Source organism: Pollicipes pollicipes, unplaced genomic scaffold (genome assembly GCF_011947565.3).
Source record: "Pollicipes pollicipes isolate AB1234 unplaced genomic scaffold, Ppol_2.1 Scaffold_2555;HRSCAF=2994_pilon_pilon_pilon, whole genome shotgun sequence".
Classification (NCBI taxonomy): Eukaryota; Metazoa; Arthropoda; class Thecostraca; order Pollicipedomorpha; family Pollicipedidae; genus Pollicipes; species Pollicipes pollicipes.
The window spans coordinates 41886467-41910669 of NW_023596136.1; the positions used below are offsets into that span (position 1 = coordinate 41886467).

Here is a 24203-nt window from a genome sequence, read left to right on the forward strand (position 1 = left end):
CATCAGTTTGATTTTAAGCACTAAGTATCTTTATTCTAAGAACTAGAAGAAGTGTGAGGTCATGCTTACAGGTAGGTGTGCTGCTGTCCTTCGGTCTCATTGCTTTCCCGAAAATATTGAGACTTTGTGCTAGAAAAGTTGAGCAAAACATACTGAGAGGCTTTGCATTACTGCAAAAATTATATGATAATATTTTGATATCATGTTTTTGTGTTCAAAGGCATTAATTGAATTTTTTAAAACCGTTTGTCTCGGTTAGAGAAATGTGTGATGCTGGAGCTAATCACTTGGAACCCTTTCATCCCGTTCATGTTGCTACGTAACTTCCCGAAAAAATTCAATGTGAAAGCTTTTCGTTCGGAGTAGCTTCCCAAAAATGTCTGCAGTTACATCGCTGCCATGATCAAGTACGGACCGAGCCTGACGCTCCCCGTCTGCAGGTGTTCCAGTCGAGCGACTTCCTGGGCCTGTCCGAGTCGATGGTGCAGATGATCATGTCGCGTCACCTGGAGACGCCCGAGATCCACAAGTTCGAGGTGATGCTGGCGTGGACCAAGCACAAGGTGCGCGGCAAGTCTTCGGCGCGCCAGGACGCGCGCATCGAGTTCAAGTGCACCATGGAGCGCCTCACGCGCGACCTCAAGCTGTACCGCATCTCCCCGCAGGAGCTCATCAAGATCGTGCTGCCCAGCAAGGCCATCAAGAACGAGCGCATCCTGGAGACGCTCATGTTCCAGGCCAACTCGGGCATGTACCGGGTGCAGGACAGCTACCTGGAGGCGTGCCAGCAGAAGATGAGTCGTCAGGACTCCAAGTTCAGCAGCGAGTGGGGCTCCTTCGACAACGGACTATGACATGAAACGATTTCGCTTGGGGAGTAACTGTCGAAGCTGGGATCGTGCTTGTCGTGTGCCATTTATGTTTCCCACGGGACGCGGAGCAGTATCAGTCACGCATGAAGGGCATCGCCCTTTGTTCTGTTGCTTTCCTTCTTGCTGGGCGAATTATTGCTTTTGTTTTGATCCCGCTCGAATCCTCTTCATTGTCCATTTTCACGTTGTTACCCACATCGATATGGACGATTTCTTGTCTGTTTCACTGCTGCTTGCATCATATTCTTTTATTCGAATCCAATCAAGAATATATCCATCGTAGCAAGTGCCCGTGTGGTCATACGACCAACTTGTCCTACTGAGCTGAGCATTGTAGACCACCATCCCACCATTCCACCATCCTACCACGCGCAAGCGGTCATTAATCATGCCCCGTCAGGTGGATACCCAGTGCCCAACAATTGTGTGCTGGTGTGGTTCCTGCCCTGTTTGATGTACCATGTGACCTGGTGATCCTTGTCGGTAGGCGGTTGACAGCGTATATTAAAACCTTAGTGTAGTCAAGCATGACCGCATAAAAATACACCACGGGCGAAGTGCAAATAATCTAAAAATTTTGCCTGCCCCGCTACGGGTGGGTTAGGCACTACGAACAGGCGCGGGTCACCGCCATGTCCGATCGGCCAAACAGATCCGCAAAGTCATCGCCTGCTCTCAAACTGGGAAGTCACCGAGCACAGGGGCGTGTGTTCGCAAAATAAGTTGGGAGGAGGGGCAGAACAGCGAAAAATGACTCAACCTACCCCAAAAACGCCAACAAACGGGTCCTAGCTGAGTCGGCTCGTTTGAAAAATGCCGCTTTGAGCCAGGAGCTGGATCACACTCCTCGTAAATATCATTTGCTGAATCGTGAGCTGATCATTTTTAACGATGCCGTGTCGGGGAACCAAATGACTCAAATTAAAATGGTAATATCAGGGAGCAAAGTACGACGCAGACAAATAAACATACCATTTCAGAGTGTTCAAAAGGAACAGCATACAGTATGAAATGTTCAGCTTTGTGCAAAATCAGCACAAAGTTTATTATGACAATTTCTAAGCAGCAAACATAACCTTGTTGAACCCAAGCTAAAGTTTTCGAAATCTCAGCCAGAAACCAGAGAATACCAACTTGGTACAGACATCCTGCATTCCTATTTCCTACGCTAAAATCAGTGAAATATTATCTGCTACTTACAAAATACAACGGATGATCACATTCTGCATTGTCTGTTGTCACAACACACTCATTCAACCCATCCAATATATTTACAGTAAGCTAGTGAAGATGTGCTTACCTACGTGCGAATGCGCTTGGCTAGTATTTGGCAAGTGCAGGCTACCGTCTGTCAGGTTTAGTGCAGTCTGGTCTGCATACTATGCCATATAACTAATGGAGCTGGGTCGTAGGTGCCAAACAGAACGTGCTAGCCTAGAGCTGAGTTGAACAGAAAATAGGAACTGCTATGAGTCATGAGCTGAATCGAATCCCATAATTTGTGAGCCGTTCCCGCGTGGGTTAAAGACTGAGTCTAACACAAGCTGCCTGGTGGTCACTTTGCGCCCGCGCGTAGTCCATAATCCACCCGTAGCGTGGCAAGCAATAGCTTTATATTGTTTGCACTACGCCCGTGATGAACTTTGAGGCGGTCATGCTTATCTAAACCAATGTTTCAATATAAGCACGCTGACCGCCACGCCCAGCTGTGATTCGTGGTACCTTGCGTTGCGTGGCCGTTGTCATCCCCAATCTAGTGGACAGGGACTGAACGGCAGAGCGTGACCTAGACCATCTGACCTGAGATGACCCCGGCGATGTGCCGGCAGGTGCCGGACTCTCTCTGGATCGCGGTGTAGTGCTGGGCGATGTGATGTCATGCTCTGTCTTGGTTTACCGAGGGTATGTAATTGCCTGGTTGTCCGTCTCTTGTGTGTGATCCCTTTGTGTACCAACTCGCCATGCCCCATGATCATGCCTAGCAAGACACCATTCAATTTTGTTCGTACATGTGTGCCTGTTACGTGCTTTGGGTGGGGATCTATCTTAATTTCTTGCTTTTGTTCAAACGCTTGGCATCAGTCATTTGCGTATATATTGGCTACTACGTTCAGAGTGAAAATTGTGCCCCGTTTAACGCAGCGAACCGTGCCCTTCGAGACAATGGCCTCGTGCATCATGGCAGAAAAGTGTCACCAGAAAACAACTCCGGTTAGACAGCACTAGGCGCTAATTACCAAGAAGATGAGATATGTTGTTGTGTTCCCAAAGTGGTCCCAAAAGAAATATATGCTTCCACGTTTCACATCACAGGCAAACCGACCAGCTGCCCACCCATGGCACACCATAGCGTAATGTTTGTGCCCATCTCCTGTGCCTGTGCAAGGAAGCGTGCGGAGTGGGAAGAGAGCAATCATCAACCCCCTGCTGTTCGTTAAAAGCGTCGAATGAATTAGTTCCCTTTGATGTCAGGCTGGTAATGCCAGTGGCTTCTCTTCATAAAATGTGTCTTGCTGTGTTACCGTGATACAGACAACTACTGGGTAGCGTGTTGGCAAATACAGGCATTCAGCGATTGGTGACGCAGTATGTGCCAAAAGGTGGCGTGTTTATTATGGCTTGGATTGCATGGGTCAAACTGGAAACAACTTGCAAGTGGGGATCAAATTTGAGGGTAGTCCGAACTGAAAGTGGCATTATGGGATTGAGAACAAGTGAACAGTTCGATAGGCTAGATGCGTTCGCCCATTGCTGCTCAATATAACCCGAGTTCCATAGGTAAGCGCCACGCTGAGAAATTCCGCTCTGTATTTGAACTTCACAATGAACAAGGGATCATAGGATGCAACTTTTTCCGCAGCTAAGCAGGGTATTGAGGGCCTTACAGCCTGATGAAGGCCAGCTCCCTTGACCCCGCAGAGACCCCACTCGCCAAAGGGTTGCAGTACGATCTGTCAGTGGGGAGGTGCCATGCGGTTCCGTTATATCGATGAGGTGCCTCCCTCCCCCATCCCGTGACTTTCGGAGCCATTGTCTTACTAGAGAAGCTTGTTTCCTTAAAACTCCGTCGCATTACTGAATCTGGGGAAGTGTTTTATCTATTGAAGATATGTTACCATTTAAACATCAGGAAACTAAACGCCGATGGTAGCAGACAAAGGGGTAGTCAGTAATAGGCTTAACCTTTTATTCTTATATATATATATATATATATATATATATATATATATATATATGTGTGTGTGTGTGTGTGTGTGTATTCACCAGTCTTCACAGACTATAATGAGTATGGGTTGTCATAACGTGCTCGACCCCTTGTAACGCAGCTCTCGTTTCGGGTGCACGAATCAGTGTTGGGTATGAGATCTTACGTCAGTGGTGGAATACATAATGAATGTAACCAATTAAGCCAATCTCGATCAGTTGGCTGCCAGCATAAGTAATACTATTTTAACAAGAAGTATATAACTTTTGGGTTATTTGTAGCTGTGTAGCTGTTGTGGCTCTGATAATGCCGCTCGAGACAAACCCTGCGTTACCTCTGCCTCTGTTAGTCAATGTTAGGTTAGGTTAGGTTAGGTTAGGTTAGGTTAGGTTAGGTTAGGTTAGGTTAGGTTAGGTTAGGTTAGGTTAGATCTCCGGAACGTGGCTACACCAACGACGCTTCTATGGTATTAGTGCAACAACAAAATATTCTGCTGACTGGAGTGTTTCGACATTACTGCCATCGCTAAGACTTATACACGATGTTATACCCGAGTATGGTGTAGCACCCATGGTGCTACTGTAGGCGACGTGCCCACGCCATTCGCCGTGCATCGCGCCGTTCGTCGCACCCGGGCCGCTACGGCCTGCGCTGTGGACGGTCGTGCGGGCCACGTGACCCCTGCCTCTGGCCAATCAGCGGCAGACTCTGGTTCAGGCCGAGCCGGGGTCAAGGCCCCGACGCGGGGAAGGGGTCAGTTGGGTCCCAGCTCCCGACTGACCAGATGCGCTGTTGTCTGTACCCTGTGCTCCCTTTGAGCCGCTGACCTTCCCCGTCTTACCTGCGGCCGACGACTCGGGACACTCCCCGAGGGCTGCTATCCCTTTCTCCCACCAAGCTCTGCTGGGCGGCTCAATGGCCATTAGCCTCCGCTGGTGCCCTGGAAAATGTGTGCATGTGGGATGGTGTTGTGCATACAATATGCTAGCACGACTGGAGCGAGTGAGTTGGGGAGGTGCCCAGGATAACGACATAAGTGCTACGCGATAAAACACACACTACTACTGCACCCTTTTTGACCCGGGTACGTTGTGAATGGCCGCACGCTAACCCATTTTAATGAGGGGTCGAGGGTCCAACGGGTTAGCCATGCAGCGTGACCGTGTATGATCACGTGCTGGCGGTCAGTTTTAAGTTCCAAATGGGGTTGGTTACAGGCCGCGGGACGGTCCAGCGCCGGGTGAGACGCATTAGAAAAGAAATGTTCAATCATTACGCGGGTCCAAAGAACGCAAGTATTTTTAGTACGTCCATTGATAATAAAAGCAATATGCGTAGAAGTTTGGATTTGGTCTAGACTTTTGATAGTCTTCACCAGGCAAGGTGACTTAAGGTCATTATAAGTGGCTATAAAAATGGAGCTAGATAAAGAAAGCGGGACATTCCACATGACGATGCGTAATAAAAAACATAATGCGAGGCACCGCAGTCACGTGGTCTAACAACTCCTGTCGATATGCACCAGTTCATAAATATCAGATTTGTAATTTCGTTAGCCTCACAATCGTTTACGCAAAGTTCATGTAAAAAATTACGGGGTGCATTATTAGACACGTAACAGCTGATTTCGGGACGTACGCGGTTCTTTCTGTACAGTTGGTCTTGAGAACAAAAAAACATACTGTTCAATCTCCATTACCGATCATCAGCGATTCGATCATCACCGATCCGATCGCCACCGATCCGATCATCACCGATCCGATCATAACCGATCCGATCATCACCGATCCTTTCATAAACGATCCGATCATCACCTATCCGATCATCACCGATCCGATCACCACCGATCCAATCATCACCGATCGGACATAATGCACTGTATGAGGTCAGGCAGCCATCTTTTCACTTGCTGCTTAAGCACCAAATAGCGCACAGACAAAACTAAATCCAGGCTCTTTCTACAAATTACGAAGAGCAGCCTGCATGAATTCACATGTTAGGAGCGTCGGGACCCATGGGGAGAACTGAGTCAGCACGTCTCACCTGTCCTCGGTCATCTCCCTTGGATATTTGTGCAAAATAAAACCCAGCAAATTCAACAATCGCAACAAAACAAGACAGCATTTTGTTCCAAATCAATAATTAATCATACACGGAATAATGTATCCAGAATTTCATTATTCAGCATACCAAAACGGTACAAGGCGACTTAAAAACAACCACGAAGGACGCTTCTTTGTACACTTAGCCCCAATACCCAGCACATCTGCACGGAAAAGGAGTAGGCGACATTTTATGACGAGAAGCAAATCGCATTTGTGTGGACTATGTCGAATACAGGTGTTCGCTCCCGCCGAGAATGGGTGAAATTGAGGCATGCCAATTTACCCCCGTCTCGGATCTCCCCACTCTCCCCTATCTCGTTTTGAGGAGAGCACGGGGTGCAGATCTATGTTGAGTGAATATTCTCGCAACCACACCAGGCTGAATGAACAAGTGTGAGTTATTGTCTTCAGTTATCACAGGGGAATCCAGGAACACAATGATGATTGTCAGAAATTTTACAGTGTTGCAATATCACCAGAGACCAAAACTGGTTGAAAAGTGTTGCGGGACATTGGAATCACGAAAAGTGGCTAACTGAGCCCGCGCAGAATCATGTAGTAGTCCAAAACCGCATTGGAAATATCAAGACCGCCTCAATGAACAGAAGTAAAATTGTTACAAGGTTGTTGTTATGCCGGTTTAGGATTCCACAAGGCACTAAAGAGTGCAGAAATTGTCGCCATCGATCTTGCAAGCTCAAAACCTTGTATAAGTCATGTAAAAGACATGCGTACTTTATTGCAATCCTATCAAAACTTGCAATAGCGCAGCGGAACGCTGGATCACCCGGTTGCACGTGACCAACGCATCTAAAGAGCAACGCTCAAAACCAAAGCCCAGTGACTGCTCAACGCGCCAGCAGGGCATTCAACATAAATCGTGTGAGAGAATGCTTCCTTCAAAGCGCATATAGAGTCTTAATATCAGCCACGCAGCAGCTTAAAGTTTACGTGCTTCGCTCAAAAAGCGGCTTCGAAAGCAATCTTTAAAAACCGTGTCTTCGAAAGAAAGTCTTCAAAACAAACCACTTAAAAGGAACGTTTCACACTTGAAGAGGCTGAAGCAAGCATCAGATATCATGAAACGAGCTCACTTATAAATGTTGGTATGCTATTTAAGTGGACAGGATTGCTCTAGACGGCACAATTCCCTGTTAAGTAGATATGCTCCCCAATTTGCCGTAGTTAAGGGGGGGGGGGGAAATTGCTCCCTCCCCAAAGGTTCTCCCGGAATGGTTTCCGAGCGGCGCAGCCCAGCCGGGTCAAATTTTTCATAGGTGTAAACCTTTGAATAACAAATTGTCTGACACCAAAAATTGAGATGTACCTTGTAAGGTCGCTGATCTATGGCAGGTCAAAGTCAGACCATAATTTCGGCGAAGGCACGTTCCAGGGAATCGTTCAATCCGATCAGACAGCGGAGTGTTTGACGAGGCCATACATCTCTGAGATACTTTCTTAGGCAACACAATAATTGAATAAACAAATAGCATTGACCTAGGCTCAGGTATGAAGATCAGACCAATGTCAAAACCAACCTGTTTTATTTCTCTCGGGTTTGCTGTATGGGCTGGCTTCTGTTGCTCATTTAGAATGTATTGATAGCAGGAACCGCATTATACACCTTCCATGGACTTCTTAGAGGTCAGAATACGTCACTGACCTAAAATGACCCAGGCTACCATTTCGTTTTTAGAAACATACTGCCTATCGTAATATTTGTCGTTTATCTAGATGCAAAGCTCAAAGCGGTCTTATATCATCTTGGTCATCATGGTCTTTAAAAGGTCAAACAAGGTCACTGGCCTTGATGGAGCGTGTAAAATTTTACTTAGAACAGTTGCTTATGTTCTAGGGATCTTTTGAATCTGGAATTTAACCTTTGTTTGACATCATCTGACCCGAAGGACATGACCTAGGAACTTCAAATGTGATCTTTTATTTAGAAATTAAAAAGTGAGTTCACGTACAGGTCAACACACCCTGTGAGCAAATTGACCCCCTCCCTTAACCCAAGCGAAGTGTAGCCAACCAGCCACCAGGGGGCGTGTTAAATTACGTCATCGTACCTTGCACAACATTGATTTAGATCCAATTGACGGCCGTTATTCCTGGAAATCGCTCTCACGAATGCCGGATATGAACGGCGCAATAAGCAATTTTTGTAGTGGCCTTGATCGCCGCATGGCTTATAGAATGTAGGATTTGAATGGCATTAATATGACCCTATGATTGCTAAAGAGACTTTGAAATACTCTCCCCGACATGCTTTTCCCATTCTCGCGGACTTTTTGTTCAGAACCTAGAGGGGCTTAGATCTGAAGAAGGGGCGGATCGTGAATTGCACCGAAAGGTCTTCCGGGTGGCTCTCAGTTCAAAACCCAATATTAATGTGGAATATTCCCTTTCAACCAAAAGAGCTGTTTGACTAATTTCCGCGCGCTGCGCGTAATTTTTGGATTATCCACGAGATAACACTGTCTAAAGGCAGCTGATATGCGATAACGAAATCAACGAAAGTGCGAAAGAAGCGTTCGGCTATTTGTTTTTACTTTAAAACGTATTTATTTCGTTTTGATTTCATTTCAAATAAATTGGGTCACGTCCACAGCGTGTTTCGACTAGTTTCCTCAACACAGTGAAGTCGGCCTACTGATGAAATCATTTCAATCTCGCTAAGACATTGCGACCCATCTTGTATGGGCTTTTTAATCGATGGAATGTGTTTCTAAATCACGGCAGACGTGTCGGCTGAAAAAGCAGGTAAGGTCACCTGAGGTCATGGCATGACCTTTCAGGGTGTTCAGTTTCGACGATTTTCAAGTGTCGTATCATGTGTAACGATGATATCGGAGCACTGCGGAAGGCCTACTAATATCGTTGGGGCGTTTTAAAGACTCAACCTCGCATAACCCTGCCTTTGAATTGCCGTTAAGAAACCTTAGTCCTCACTGGGATTGTTGATGCCAGACGATATTTTGTCGCAGACTCCTGTACATAAATGCATCGCATGTCTGTAACCGCTGAAAATGTGATGCTGCAGCGAAATATTAGTCATTAAGGCATAAAATCGAGTGGTTTCCTCGCTCCAACATAAAATAGCAAGCATTTCACCAGTAGTAAACTATAGCAGGCTTTCTTAACGTGACATCCATAAATATAGACTGCAATTTGTCCCTTTACGAATGGGCTTTTGTATAGCGCATGCTCTGTAGAGAGCATGCTCATTTTGTTTGGAGTTGGCGGAAGTCGGCCAAACGACCAAACGGTGATACGGCTTTCAATCAACCATTGGTTACACTTTCGCCGCTAGATGTCTCTAGCGCAGAAAACGGACGCCTTACGGCGTGCAGTTGCAGATCCGCGCGCAGCCTTGAGTTGGGCCGTGGGAGCGGTCGGGGCAGGGTCCCCGCGTGCGGAGCCCGGGGAGAGGGCTCAGCGGCGGCTGTGTGTCCAGTGTGCCACCATGACGGAGCAGCTGCGGGGGAGCGGCGCTGACTGGGCCAGCTAACCTCAGGTGAGCGGGAAGGAGAAAGTGACTCTCCGGCCGACAAAGGCCGGTCACCTGGGGCTGTGGCGTTGGAAGGACAACACTGGGCTAATAGAGGGATTGGGGAATGTCGGAAAGTTGTATGTCGGGTGGCGGCCCTGAGTCCATAAAGTGCGGATGGGACGGGGGGGGGGGGGGGAACAGCTGCTCCTTCACTTCGAAAACTGTTGGCCCTGACGATTTACAAAATGCTAAGAAGTGGGACTTGAGGGAGTTAAACTCCGAATCCTGCGAATGAAATCGAAAGTAATGGCATTACTGACCTTCCGTCCGTCATGCCGAAGGCTACAACCGGTAAGCGTGCAGCCGGTAAGTGTGGACTCCGGTAGCAAGTTGGCACGTCGATATGCTTCTTAGCCCAGCCTGGCAGCGCACAGGCTGGGAAAATCATCCACACATGACTGGTAAACTTTTCCTGAGCCGCAAGCTAGAGGACTTCACGGAAGAGGTAAACCCATGGGTGGTCATGTAGAATGCGCAACGTAAGACAGGATGCAGATTCCGGGGACATTGTTTCGTGTATTGATACGAGCATGTGCTGGACGTTGCAATACGGGGCAGATATTTCAAGACTTTCACGATATTGCTGAGTGCAATTGGTTTACTCATAATTGGCTCCATCTAACTTTGCAATTATCAGCACAGGAGCTAGCTGATGTATGTTTCCTGAAGCTCTTCCGTAATTTATAGCTTTACTGGAACAATCTAAGCATGCAGTCTGCGGAAACAAATTCTTAAGTGGGTAACGAGTGAGTACAACTGATTAAGAATGAGAAACGGGTGGGTTGGGGACGAGTCAGGATAATAATGTCGTCCGCAAGACTGGGGATTTCCTCTAACCGCAGCGAAAAGGTCCCGTCCATCTTGGGCCGGCCTCCTCTCGCTCGTCTGTCCCACTGACCTATAGGAAAGTGGTTCACCTTTTACAAACCCGTCCCTTAACCTTCGCCCTGATTGGCGTTTTTTATCACGCGGCTGGCAGGGGACCGATGCGACCTCTGCCGTTTTCGACCTAAAAAAGATGAAGCTTTGCGGAAGCAAACCAAGGGATTGGTCTCCACGTGATCTCGCAATTAATAAAATGCTTTATGCGGCTAGGTTGATTGATCTCATTGCGCCAGTTGAAAGGCCAAATTTTCAGGAAAATCAGACTTTTCTACTTTACAGGGTCATATGTAAGATAGCTTACTTTGCAACAAAACAAAACCAACACAGATGTGTTTCTTGCCCAATTCTGAGTACAATGGTGCCCAGTTTGATGTGTTTTGGGTATATGTATATTGGGTATATGTATGTGTTTTGGGTATATGTATATGATGGCTCCGTTAACACGTATCAGGGTGGCCAGTTGAATACCCTTCGTTCGGGTGGGCTGGGGGGGGGGGCTGGGGATGGGGCAGGATACACTGGGTAAATTGGCCTTTACGTGAATTCAACTGCAATTTACCTCTGCCAAAATTTGAGGTTCCTGGGTCATGACCCTGGGGTCAAATAAGGTCAGATGAAGTCAAAATCCAGATTGGTGTCTCAAGTGCCTGGTGTCTCAAGTGGTTTGTAGTCTAAGAAACTACCTCAGATGTGTATGACTTCGTCTAACACTTCGTTGTTGCATCGGATTGAACAATTCGCTACAAATGTCCTTCGCTGACAGCCATGGCCTGAATTTGACCTGCCATGGGTCAACAACCTAACAAGATACATCTAATATTCTTACATCGATAGATCTGCTATTCAATTCTCTACAGCCATGCAAAGTTTGGCGCACGCCATGCTTTCGGAAATAATTCTCGAAAAACCTTCGGGAGGTTAATTTGACCCCCAGCCGAGTGCGTGCTTAATGTCGGCCCGTTGCGGGCCTTCCGCGGCATCGTCAGTTACCGCCCACCGCCCGCGCCGGCCGTGGATCGCCGCGCAGTTTTCCAAAAAGAAAGCATCGCAACCCCAAAACCGGAACAGCCAGGAACACATTTTTGGCTGTCACAATACGCGCAATGAATGCCCCATAGCCTACAGAAAATTTGGACGCCGGCGAACATCACGCCGGTGAGGTATCCTCAGAAATTCTCAGGGGTCGCATCGACCCCTATCCGGGCGACGGTTAGCAGAAATCAGGTGTAGCAAACAAGTCTAATAAGCATATTGCTATCAACTACAGTAAAAAATCAAGTTGTTACGTGTGGGAGCTGAAAATGAGACAAACCTTTTACGCGCGTGGCTGTAAGAAATCAATGCATGACTATTACTGTACAATTGGAAGTGTCATGGAAAATTGCGCCTGTAGTTATGTCATTAATTACATTTCCGTCTCATCGGTAAGTCATGGAGGGTTCAAGGTTGCAGACATGCGAACGGCCATTGTATTTTCACGACCAATCAAAGCAGGTTGGATATGCCGTTCTCTAATTTTCGGAAAAAGGTGATCAGCTGAAACGCTGCTCATCGTGTATTATTTTTTAATTTGGCCATTGCGCAGCACCTCGAGATGTTGGTTAACACACTTCAGGTAATGAGAAGACGCTAAACAAGGACAAGTTTTGCCCAGAATCCACCCTTCCTCGGAGGATATCGGCGTGGTTGGCTGTGAGTCAGGGTGGCCTCCCAAAGCCCTTCAGAGATAGTGTCCATCCTTAGTAAGGCAGCGGTGAACCCAGGACTTATCAACAAGTGTGCAGTGAAGGGTTTTCTATCACTCATCGCGAAATATCACCAGGATAGCAAATTTATGTTTTGGTCACATCTGGCATCTGCCCATTATGCTTAAAGCACCCTGCAGGCTGCTGGACGATCATCACATTCCCTTCGTGCCGCGAGAGGAAACCCCGCCAATCACTATTGCTCCATCACACCTGCCCGTATGATGAAGCAATAGGTGAATTGATGGGAAATTGTGTCGCAGCAATTGTTAATGTAGTGCATCAAATGGGTCGCGAGAGAGATCGCCTAAAATGTGAAAAATCCGTACAAATTATGATACCGCACAGATCCGTACAAATGTGCGCCCTTCCAGCAGATTTGGCCTCTATACCGCAGTCAGCTGATATTGTCATAGTGTCATTGACGACGTGTGAAATGGATTGTTCCATATGTATATGGGGCTTAGCACCGAAAAACCTATTTTGAATATCATTCGGTGCATTTCGCAGTTTCACCATTGTTGGGTACTTAAAACCTAAACCCCTGTAGTTTTTTAACTATACGTCCGCAAAGCTGTGGTGGCGGTGATTTGTTGTTTTAGGGCGCGTCGGCATCGGGGCCATTTTACGCCCGCTCGATGGCGGTTATCCACATCTGCGGCGTCCCGCGATAAGTGCGTCGATTAATAACAGGCAGTATCACTGGTACACTTACACTGAGGGGTGAGTAAAATAATGTTAACGTAAATGAGTGCTAGAAATGCGAGTATGCCTCCAAGTAAAGAACATGGGTCTCCACTGATTAGCCGGCGAAGAGGCGCTGGAGGAAAAGATCGTCGCCTTTCCGTCTCAAGGCGTCGGCATGAGACGAGGACACGTCCTGCAGACAACCGGTTCCCGCGTCTGTCACACCGTGGCACATCCTTGCGTGTTAAGTAAAACGAGTGTGCTGCATATGTATGACCCAACCGAAGCCTACAAAGGGCGACTTACTGGATGTACAGACTATTTCGGGGAAGCTATTTCAAGGTCACCCAGGCGTCATAACGCCATGATAATGCCATTTGAATTCTGTCATTCTGCTAGCCATGCAGCGATGGAGGCAAATCAATATAGAATTGCCGATTCGTTGGTATCTGGTGTTCGTGAGCACGATTTCCACAAGTAGCGACCGTTAATTGACTCTTAATCAATGCTGTCCAACATACGGTGACAGTCAAATAATGGCTCATTGAGAACTATATTCACCAGAAAGGTTGTGTTGTCTAGGGCAGTCTTTTCCACTTAAAAGTAAGTAATAGTTACAAGTGAGCTCATTTAACCACATCTGGCGCTTACTTAAACATCTTCAGATGTGGATTATTCCCTTTAAGAGCAGTCATCATCCCCGGTAAATCACGAACTCTGAACTGTCGCCACGCCTGTGCCTAGTATTTGGCCGCAACACCGTGAACTAAATCTAGTAACATTATCACCACGATGTGTCCACCTCTCGCCCAGCTCACGTTTGACACGACTACGCAAAATCCACGTAGTTAACCCCAAAATAATTTTGGTTAAGCTCAATCCATGTATTTGTCGTCACGTCAACAGAGCGTACGTGCTGCTGTTGTGCCTTTGTCAAGTGTGCTGTGCTGCTGTGCCGCCGGTTGCGCCAGCACGCCAGCGCTGGTCCGACAGCTGTGCTGAGCTGCGTGTGCTGCCCTCAGGTAGCCGGCGGCGGGTGGCCCTCAGTCGGGCTCGGCCCCGAGCAGCGCCTGGAGGCTCCGGCTCCGACACGAACGGCTGACCCCGAGCACTGACCATGCGGCTGCCCAGTTACGCTGTGTTCCGGCTGTCGCTGGTGCTGAACGCCGGCCTGCTGCTGATCTGCAGCGTGTGGTACATGCAGCACTCGCCCACCGAGCTGCAGCGGCCGGTGGCGGCGGCTGCGCTGCTGCCGCCCACCCCGGCGACGGTGCCGGACGGTCGCGACGGGCCGCGGCAGGCGGCGCCGACCACCGGCGCGGCGCCCGAGCCGGACACCACGCCGCGGCCGCCGGCCGCCAACGCCTCGGCCGAGCCGGCGCCCGACTGTGCGCTACACGGCCTGCAGCGCTGCCGCAGCGCTCCTCCGCGCGCCTACAGCGCCATGCGCGGCACCCGCTTTTGGGTCATGTACAACTTCGTGCCCGGCGACCGACGCTTCAACTGCGACGAGTCGGTGACGTACACGACGCACGGTGACTTCACGTTCGTCGACAATTTGGAGCCGTTGGTGCGGCGCTGGCGCGGTCCGGTGTCGTTCGGCCTGTACGCGCCCGGCGACGACTTCCTGCCATCGGTGGAGGCGGTGGCGTTCCTACGCCAGTGCGGGGACCCGCTCGTGGCTGAGCTCGTGTCGTTCCACGTTATCTACGACGTGGACAAGGTGCCAGTGAACGTAACGGACGCGGACGAAGTGTTGTCGCGGCGCCAGGATTGTTCGCGGCCGCCCCCCTGGCGCGGCACCGTGTCCTTCCGCAAGGCCAAGCGCCTGACGTACCCAGTGAACGTGGCGCGCAACGTGGCGCGCGAGACGGCGATGACACACTTTGTGCTGCCGTCCGACGTCGAGCTGTACCCGAGCGCCCACCTGGTGGAGCAGTTCTTGGCCATGGTGTGGCGGAACGAGAAGGTACTCTGCCAGCCGCGGCCGAAGGTGTTCGTCCTGAGCATCTTCGAGGTGAACGAGACCATGTCCCCGCCGCACTACAAGGACCACCTGACGGCCATGCTGAAGAACGGCTCCGCGGTGCCCTTCCACAAGCGCATGTGTGCAAGCTGCCACACCATCCCCAAGGCCAAGGAGTGGACCTTCTCCAAGGAGACCAAGCAGCTGGACGTGTTTCACGTCGGCAAACGGCACGCGCCGTTCGATAAGTGGGAGCCGATCTACATATGCACCAACGACGAGCCAGGATATGACGAACGACTGACGTGGGAGGGCAAGATGGATAAGATGGGACAGGTGAGTGTCGACGCGTCACGCGTCTCACGCTCCTAGCGCTGGGTGGAGATTACTGGGGATGCCGGTGGATGGATATTGGCCGGTGGCGGAATGAAGGTCAGATCCTATTATGAAACAACCATTACATCTGCCAGATATATTAGAACCGCCTTCTGCCCTCCCAAGCAGGAGACGGCTTCACGTATACACAAGCAGTTTGTCTGAGATAGATACTTTTCAGGTAATTTTTTGCCAGGACCTTCCTTGGTGTAACAAAATTTGTGTCAAGGACATAAATCTTGTCTTGGCAGCGCATCTAGTGCTGCCGATATTTGTATTAGGCCCTACTTATCATATGTAGTGTATGTGACGTATCTTGGAAAACCCGTCATTGGAGTCTAGAACTTTGAAGTGTTTGTGGTGTTGCGGTCGCCCGCATTTTTCCTGTGAGTCATTGGTCTCAAGCGTGGTCCCTGTTCTGCAAATCTGCACAAACGACGGTGGTGTGGTAACACTAGTGTCACGTGGGCAAGCTAGTACCAACTTTGAAAGCGCTTACAATAAGCTATACGTGGTATGGCATACAAACCAAACAAAGAGCAACGTGTATTCCCTTCCTTTACAAACATTCGAAAGCTCCTGCGCTTGGGACTGCTATGGGTCTCATCTCCAATAGTCCACGCAAAGGTACGACAAAATTGAACCGCAGTATACGATAATATTTAAGCCGCGGGTAGACTGTCTAGGTCATGATTTGAGTGGCTCCGTTGCCCGGTGGCACGGTATGCTAGAATTTTCTCCGATCAGCTGCTCTTTCCGGTGGTCTGTCAATCCAGCTGTCCTTGTTCCCGTAGATCAACCGGTAAAGCGGCGGCCATCTAATCAACGTATGGGAGGGCCGCGAACATTAGTATTGCGTATAGGACCGCCCCATGCGGGCGTTCCTCAGCTGGCCGAGATGCCGGTACGGCCCTGCCGCGCCGTCTCTGTGGTCTGCGTACATTGTACATGACGCGCAAACCCCTGTGGATCAGCTCGACTGAAACTTCGAACCGATATCATCCACGTTGAACTATAATAACTCCTGGTGCGGTGGGCCTAGAGCCTTTGCAACAAACTATGCTTGGCAAAAAAGTCTGGAGCAGTAGATATTCCAGCATATAAATATTTGGTCTATGTTATTTCAAAGTCTTGTTGGGGAATCAGGTCATGAAATAGCGTACAGCTCTATGTTGCGCTTACGCTCTAACAAAGAATAGGTGAAGCGATGTGAAAAAGGGAACCACTGTTCACAGTAATAAGTGGGACAAGTCCTTTTGATCGGAGCAGGCCAAAACCGCAAGTCAATGCAGCGAGATCCCCGCACTTCCAGTGCTATACCATGGAGATCTGGGCTGCTGATCCCGGTGTTAGTTTCATCTCCACGTCACTTCCGCTATGAACGAACTCCAATAACTTCCGACTAAACAAGGGCAGCATACTGAGAGAAGCAGAAGGCAGACAAAGAAAACAGGCACGAACGGAACCATGCCGCAGACGGGCAAACAAAACAGAACGGCGGACGGTGGGCGGGTGAGCGCGGTGGGTGTGAGCCCTGGTCTGGTGCGGTCCCTGTCACAGTTGCATCCGGCACTTCCACGTATGTACTCGCGCGTCATCGACCAAACGCGCCGGCGGCGGCGATGCGTCCCAGCACAGCTCACCGGTCCGAGGCGCGGGCTGCTGGGCGTCGTGCTCCAGGAGGGTGCGTCACGCACCAGGCACCTGTGGTGCGTCAGACCCGCGCGCCGAGATAGTCACTGACCGGTATGAGCCGGCCGCGCCGCGTCGCGGCGGTGCGTTCCGTGACCTTGGCAACGAGATCTTGTGCATTAGCTCCTCCCCGCGTTCTGGGACGGAGGCTCCCGCGGCGGCGGCTAATCTCTGCGTTGATCCCTGGTGATCGCGTTTGTGTCTGACCTTGGAGAGCGGGCAGTCATGTCACAGCTGAGTGCATTTTGAGGCAGATGCGGACCCTAGAGCCCTGGCGGCTGGGGAGGAACGCGCCCCTCCTGGTGACCAGCGAGGGACGCGCCCCTCCAAATGGCCGGTGAGGGACGCGCTTCTCCTGATGGCCAGCGAGGGATGCGTCTCTCCTGGTGGGCAGCGAGGGACGCGCCTCTCCTGGTGGCTGGCGAAGGGCGTACCTCTCCCGGTGGCCAGCGAGGGACGTGCCTCTCCTGGTGACGGGCGAGGAACGCGCCTCTCCTGGTGACCAGCGAGGGACGCGCCCCTCCTAGTGGCCGATGAGGGACGCGCTTCTCCTGGTGGCCAGCGAGGGACGTGCCTCTCCTGGTAACCGGCGAGGGACGTGCCTCTCTCGGTGACCGGCGAGGGACGCGCCTCTCCCGGACACGGACGCCGCGTGACGCTCCCTCGCCGCCTCATTTCCTTCCCGGCGCACGCTCACAATATCCTATTTACGCGGACAATCCGTGCGGCCACTCTGTTTCTGCAAATCCTGCTCCACGATAACAAACAAACATTAACATGCATGGGACTGTGGACACTGGCAAGGAACGCTGGGAGAAGCATGCCTGCCAAAGCCTCCAGAGTCGGCGCCTTTCAATGAAAAATGGAAAATTGCTTATACTGATGAAAGGTTGTGCGGCCACCGACACACCTATTCGAACTCGTTCACTGCCAGCAGGTCCTTGGGATGGGCGACACACCTCAGCTCGCCTTGTCGGCGGATGCGGTATTGGCAGCTATTCACGGTTTGCTTACACCAACCCATCACAGAGGCACTTCCCGCGTGTCATGACTTGCGGGTGTCCTCTGTCATAACATCCGCGAATAAGGAACGTCACTATCTGTGGCATGCCACACCACTAAGTGAGTGGTTAAGAACTGCGTGCGGTGGCAACATCGTCTAGAAATGATTACGCGCTCCAACAACAATTATGGACGTTTAGAAGTCGTTCGTTCCATGTCATCGCGTGGTCCTGTTAAAAATATCGCATTGTTCCGCTCCTTTAAGCATACAATGTGACACCTTCGGCTGCATGGTGCGGTCAGTGTGTTGAATTCCGCTTTGCACAAATGGTCTCAGCAAGACTAGTCTGTCCATTTCGCCAACATCCGAGCAGCACGGGCGTGTGTAAGTAGGTAAGCAGGCCGTAATATGATCGACTTGTAGGCTTTGTTGGTGGAGTTCGGTCCTTGCGCCCGGTGCCGCTGGCTCTGACTATCGGTTTTAAATCTAGACCTGTTGTATGTATTGGTACATCTCCTGGCTATTGTCTATAACCACCCTTGAAAAGGACGGCGGCAAGACCTCAATTACTGGCGAGATGCAAGAGTACGGCAATTACACAAGCGAACCACTACGAGGCCAAAGACTGGTATCGTAGAATCGTACGTTACGACCACGATCTTTCAGCAGTGAGACTCATTGAGGCTGTGGATTGCAGTTATCTATCGAATTGGATAATCGAATGACTGATAACGTGATCACCGGTCCTTAGCACACAGCCAGTGTCGTGCTTTGATTGCGGTGCGGTGGACTCGGAAATACATGCAGTAAGCTCTCGCCTCTTTTGACCGATCAAAGGTAGCCGGATGCTGCGCGCCGCGCCATCATTTGTCTCCAACGCGTCATCCACCGCCCCCGCCACAACCTCGCGCCGCGCCGCCGTCTGTCCCCCGCCGCGTCATCCTCCGTTCTCCGTCTCCCTCGCTTCGTGCCGTTGTCCGTTCTCCTGCCTCAGCCCACGCCGTGGCGTCTTCCGTTCCCCGCCTGACCCCCGTACCGCGCTGTCGCCGCTGCCGGCCTCCCTCCCGCCCCCCCCCCCCTCAAAGGCAACAATACCGGCAATTACACGATATATATATATATATATATATATATATATATATATATGTATATATATATATATATATATATATATATATGTGTGTGTGTGTGTGTGTGTGTGTGTGTGTCCAATGGCGCGTCAGCTACCATGGCTATTTGCAACCGGCTCTATTCTTGATTAAGACTGGCTGACAGTCAAGCGCGTCACCAAAAAACAAGGGAGGACCAAAAAGCTGTCGTGCGTTCGCTGTCTCACCCCGCGCCTTTCCGTCGCCCGTTCCCTCCTCACCCGCACCCTGCGCCGTCTGCCGTTGCCTGTCTCGCTCCCCGCGCGGCAGCGGCGTCGGCTCCCGCCGAGCCCGCGGGCGGTGCGGCCGCCGCCGCCGCCGCCGCGTCAGCTGGCCTGCGGTGGCGGCGGGGCTGCGCACCGTTCTGTGGCCGCCGGCGCGTGGCCTGCTCCGGCGGGTCGAGCGCACTCTCACTGCAGGGTGACCGCACCGGGCGCCAATCTATCGATCACGCGGCCGCTGTGCGGGCTGGGACCGCCGGCGGCAACACTGTCGGTGACTCCGGACTGGGGCTGGACCGGCTCCCGCGGCGGCGCTGCTGGCATCTGCCGGGGTGGGGCTGGACCGCTTCCGTCGGCGGCGCTGTCGGTGACTCCGGGCTGGGGCTGGACCGGCTCCCGCGGCGGTGCTGCTGGCATCTGCCGGGGTGGGGCTGGACCGCTTCCGTCGGCGGCGCTGTCGGTGACTCCGGGCTGGGGCTGGACCGGCTCCCGCTGCGGCGCTGCTGGCATCTGCCGGGGTGGGGCTGGACCGCTTCCGTCGGCGGCGCTGTCGGTGACTCCGGGCTGGGGCTGGACCGGCTCCCGCGGCGGTGCTGCTGGCATCTCCGGAAGTGGGGCTGGACCGCTTCTGTCGGCGGCGCTGTCGGCAATGCAGGGCTAGGATTAGACCGGCCGCCGTAGCGACGCTGTGGGCGAGTTCCACACGAGGACCGCCGACTTCAGACACGCAACATAATCCAGGCTGATTATGGCAGTTACAGCTGTCAGTTTTTCGTGGCACGGGTGTGATGCTGATTTATCAGGGCACTTGGTTGATATTGTTATGCTGACCCTCCATTCTTCCCACGACTTAAAGACAGTTATGAGTAGCTTTCGATCTTTGTAACCATTGGCCTTGTTACTAAGTGAAACCTCGGTACCCCGAGACATGTGCATTATCCATAGCACTATTAAACAATACGTAGCTTCCGTACCGGGTATTTTAAATGGGTAATATTCCGACAATTCACTCATATGGCACCGATTCATGATGCCACTCTGGATGTCAAATGCAAGGTATGCAGGTACGCAGTCTGTGAAGCATACACAGTCTTTTCTGTCGACTATAACTTTCTCATTTTCATTCAAAGACGTGCATAACGGCAACAATGTTCGTTTGACACGCCAGCTTCACTCAAAGTTTCTCGCCATCAAACCCATCCTCCTCCCCCCTCCATCCCAGCTGCCATGACCGCAACGCAGTCTTCAGGCGTCACAGCCGGCGCCAGTCCACACAGCCTCGAGCGACGTGAGGCCTGGTGGAGATCGCGGACTGGCAGATCTAGCTGCTGTCGGCACGCCCGTGCGGGCACCGCGAGCCGCGCCGGTCACTAGGGCAAGCCGCTTCACTCGACCGATGGCCGAATGTGCCGTGACGCTGAATAAATCAGACCCACCTGGAATGAGCCGTGGTCTTCCGTGTCGTTAATATCGCACTGGCTTCGTGAAGCTGTCACGCTGCCACCATTACGCCCCGCTTCTGGTGAAGGGTAGATGGTTCGCCCTGAGTTGAAGCTTGAACCGGTGAGCGGGTCACCGGGGGGGGGGGGGGGGGGGCACTGTCCGTGGTGGTCGTACGTCGTGCACTAGAGACGGGACTCTTTGTTGACATTCATCTCGTTGTATGCATGCAGCTTTCATATACAAGGCAAGAAACTGGGCGGGGCCGCCCGTGCGACTCCGCCTCTCTCCACAGTTTAAATGCACATTAAGCTGGTTTGACGTGTTTTCTACCCACGGGCCAAATGGCTGGTAGCTAAGAAGAGCGAGTGATGAGAGATGAGGAGAGCTGAGGTTATCGTAGTCCTCCCCCCTCCCCCACTGCACACCGGCAACTCTCGTCCGTTGGTGCTCCCAGCGCAATCTCCTTTCCGACAGGGTTACGCGATGTGCCTGCTCGACTACGACTTCATGATCCTGAACAATGCATTTCTTGTGCACAAGCCGGGCATCAAATCATACAAGTAAGTAAATCTCCTGACAGGCGGGGTGGCCACTTTGCCAGTTCTGTCGGCTGACCAGAAGGCCGTACCAATCGGCTCGAGGTCTGATCCCACCGCCCGGCAGAGGGTTGAGTCCCATCAGTCGTTCGAGGTCTGGTCCCACCACCCGGTAGAGGGTTAGATCCCACCAGCCGTTCGAGGCCTGATCCCACAACCCGGCAGAGGGTTAGATCCCACCAGTCGTTCGAGGCCTGATCCCACCACCCGGCAGAGGGTTGGGATCCCACCAGTCGTTCGAGGCCTGATCCCACAACCCGGCGGAGGGTTAGATCCCACCAGTCGTTCGAGGCCTGATCCCACCATCCGGCAGAGGGTTAGATCCCACCAGTCGTTCGAGGCCTGATCCCACCACCCGGCAGAGGGTTAGATCCCACCAGTCGTTCGAGGCCTGATCCCACTACCCGGCAAAGGGTTAGATCCCACCAGTCGTTCGAGGTCTGATCGAGATGACACCTGGGATCGGACCGCTATCATACCTCACTGGCGGGTCCAATCAGACGGTCGATCATCAGCAGGGTCGCCACCAGATTCACCGTTGAATCCCACCCGTCGGCCGACCGTTAGATCCTACCAGCCGGCCATTATCAGATCCCATCAGCCAGTGCAGTGTAAGATCTGTCTAGTTAGTCATGGTGGACGCATCGCGCTACGCTCCGGCTCCGTAAGCACGCAACACTCACTTAATAGTGAGAATTGTGTGCATCGATCAAAAGAGCGCTAACGTCTTTTCCCTGTTAGGCCACAGTGAAGCCCGGCGGTGTCCGTTCCCCAACAGGCAAACAGAGCGCTGCTGTTTGTGTCGGTGGGCCACACTGGGCAGCGCCCACCCGTGACCTGTCTGACCGGCCGCCGGCAGGCCGGACAAATGGAGGGACACTCTGGTGGCCAAGCAGCGTCGGTTTGTCATCAACGCCGCCCGGCTGGAGCTGGACCGCATCTACGGCCAACGAAAGCAGTGTGTACTCAAGTGATGGCGCCGCGTGTGCTCTGGCGATGGCCACGGTAGCGTCCCGCAGCGCGGCCGTCCCAGCCTCACGCGTGGCCACGACCGACTGTGGACCAGCTACCACGCCCAAACTTCTGACGGGCTACTACGTGAGGAACTCTCGGCCAGCTGCCATGTGAGGACCGACCGTCCCGTCGCCATCTCGACTGGCTGCTACGTGAGGAGCTCGGAAGCGACTGTTCCGGCTGGTGCTGGTCTGAGCCGTCGCCCACGTCGCTGATCAGCCAGCCCGGGCCGCTGCCGCCGGCACCGGCGCTGGCCGGTTGGCACTAACCCGCACTGCGCCTCGGCAACGCCGCGCGGCACAAAAAACGAGGCAGCGCGCTGCCGCGCGCTCAAGAAAAACTGGGTGGCACGTCAAGGCCTCCACAGGCAAAGCCGGGTAACCCACGATGCCAACTACACTGGCCGCGTTGCATCTCCTAACCGTGGCCTTGCCATGCAACGAAGATCAATGTCCGATGGCCAAAGCTATAGCGCGCGCGCGCTTCGCCGAGCCACATACACGGTGTTGTGGCGGCGGGCGCGGCGCGAGCAGCGCTCCAACGCCCAGCTGACTTAGCCCAGCTTTATCGCATTGTCGACCGTTTTATATGTTGTCCATTGTGCGTCTGTTCGTCGCGATGACAGGGACGGTTTCGGAGATGGCCACCGGACAGGGTGAATCAGAGGCGGGACAGAAGTCCAACAGAAAAAGGTACTATTTGTGTTTAGAGTCGCCGTGCGGCGCGACTGGCTTGATCGCTGTAAGGAGCGCGTAAAATGGCCGGGTCCGCTGTCTGTGCGCGGTGTCGCAGTTTTGATACCAATGACATCAAGCGTCACCCGAAAGTTTATCCATAGCGTGAATCACCGTGGAGGGGCATTATTGACCACATCGGTAATTACGGTCCGATGTTTTACCAAAGTACTCTGTCGCCGTACCTATAAACACCACATTCACCTTAATTGACTCATGCCGACCAAACCTTTTTAGAACACTGGCCGGCTCACGTTAGTCACGGGAAGGCAGCCACGCCGTCCCAGCTTGTACCAGGCCATCTGTTGGGTTAACAAGTCCCGCCGACCAAACGAGCGCACCTGCTCACAGGTGCCTGATCGAACCGGACAAACGTGTCTGCGGCGGGGCGTCGGCCGGGCGCGCCCCCGCCCAGTCCGCGGTGCTGGCCGCCCGGGCCTGTGAGCCGTGATTTGGTACGTCAGCGGTCGCCACCAGAGGCGTCGAGCGCTGAGTCCTGCGAGTGATGGCTGGCGGCCAGCGTCGGCGAGCGGCTGCCTGCCTGCCTGTCTGTGTGTGTCTGTGTCGGAGAGCGTGCTTCAGGAGACAGCTGTGTGCTCGGAGGAACGGGCCTGACGCAATGCCAGGAAACTGTGTGTCAGCCTTCAATGTTGCCAAGAGTTGGAAAGACCAAATACATGTTTAAGTGTCGAACATGACTCACGAAGTGTGGAACTTGGCCATTGCCAGCATTACCACATTTTCCACTTCCCGTGAAGCCTGTCTACGCAAAGGCCCCTGGTTCAGGTGTGCACGCTTCGGCAGGGCACACTTACGACAGGCTGGCTGGTTACGACAAGAGGCTCTTGTGTGGCCGAACATGTGACACTTGAAACACCTTGTCGGGTTCGGCATAGAAAGGAGCACCTCCTCTTTTACGTAACCACCTTGTATTTAGACGGTATGTCAGGACGGTGAAA

At 52.1% G+C, this 24203-nt stretch overlaps 1 protein-coding gene and 1 long non-coding RNA gene across 2 annotated transcripts; both read left to right on the top strand.

Annotated features, from left to right (window-relative positions):
• Positions 1 to 8702: 8702 nt before the first annotated feature.
• On the top strand, positions 8703 to 14337 carry LOC119113174 (uncharacterized). The gene is made up of 3 exons (XR_005095842.1): positions 8703 to 8945; positions 9536 to 9699; positions 14075 to 14337. It is a non-coding gene; the product is annotated as an uncharacterized LOC119113174 (long non-coding RNA).
• Positions 14338 to 14406: 69 nt separating this feature from the next.
• Positions 14407 to 23943, top strand: LOC119113162 (beta-1,4-glucuronyltransferase 1). The gene is made up of 3 exons (XM_037237517.1): positions 14407 to 15354; positions 21375 to 21460; positions 22356 to 23943. The coding sequence occupies exons 1-3, from the start codon at positions 14497 to 14499 to the stop codon at positions 22468 to 22470; spliced, it is 1059 nt and encodes a 352-aa protein (XP_037093412.1). The 5' UTR covers positions 14407 to 14496; the 3' UTR covers positions 22471 to 23943.
• Positions 23944 to 24203: the final 260 nt, after the last annotated feature.

Excerpts from the sequence above, each read along its gene's own strand:
- LOC119113162 (XM_037237517.1), top strand. The coding sequence starts at position 14,497 with ATGCGCGGCACCCGCTTTTGGGTCATGTACAACTTCGTGCCCGGCGAC. Across the intron at positions 15,355-21,374 it reads AGATGGATAAGATGGGACAG|GGTTACGCGATGTGCCTGCT; the intron begins GTGAGTGTCGAC and ends CCTTTCCGACAG. Across the intron at positions 21,461-22,355 it reads CCGGGCATCAAATCATACAA|GCCGGACAAATGGAGGGACA; the intron begins GTAAGTAAATCT and ends GGCCGCCGGCAG.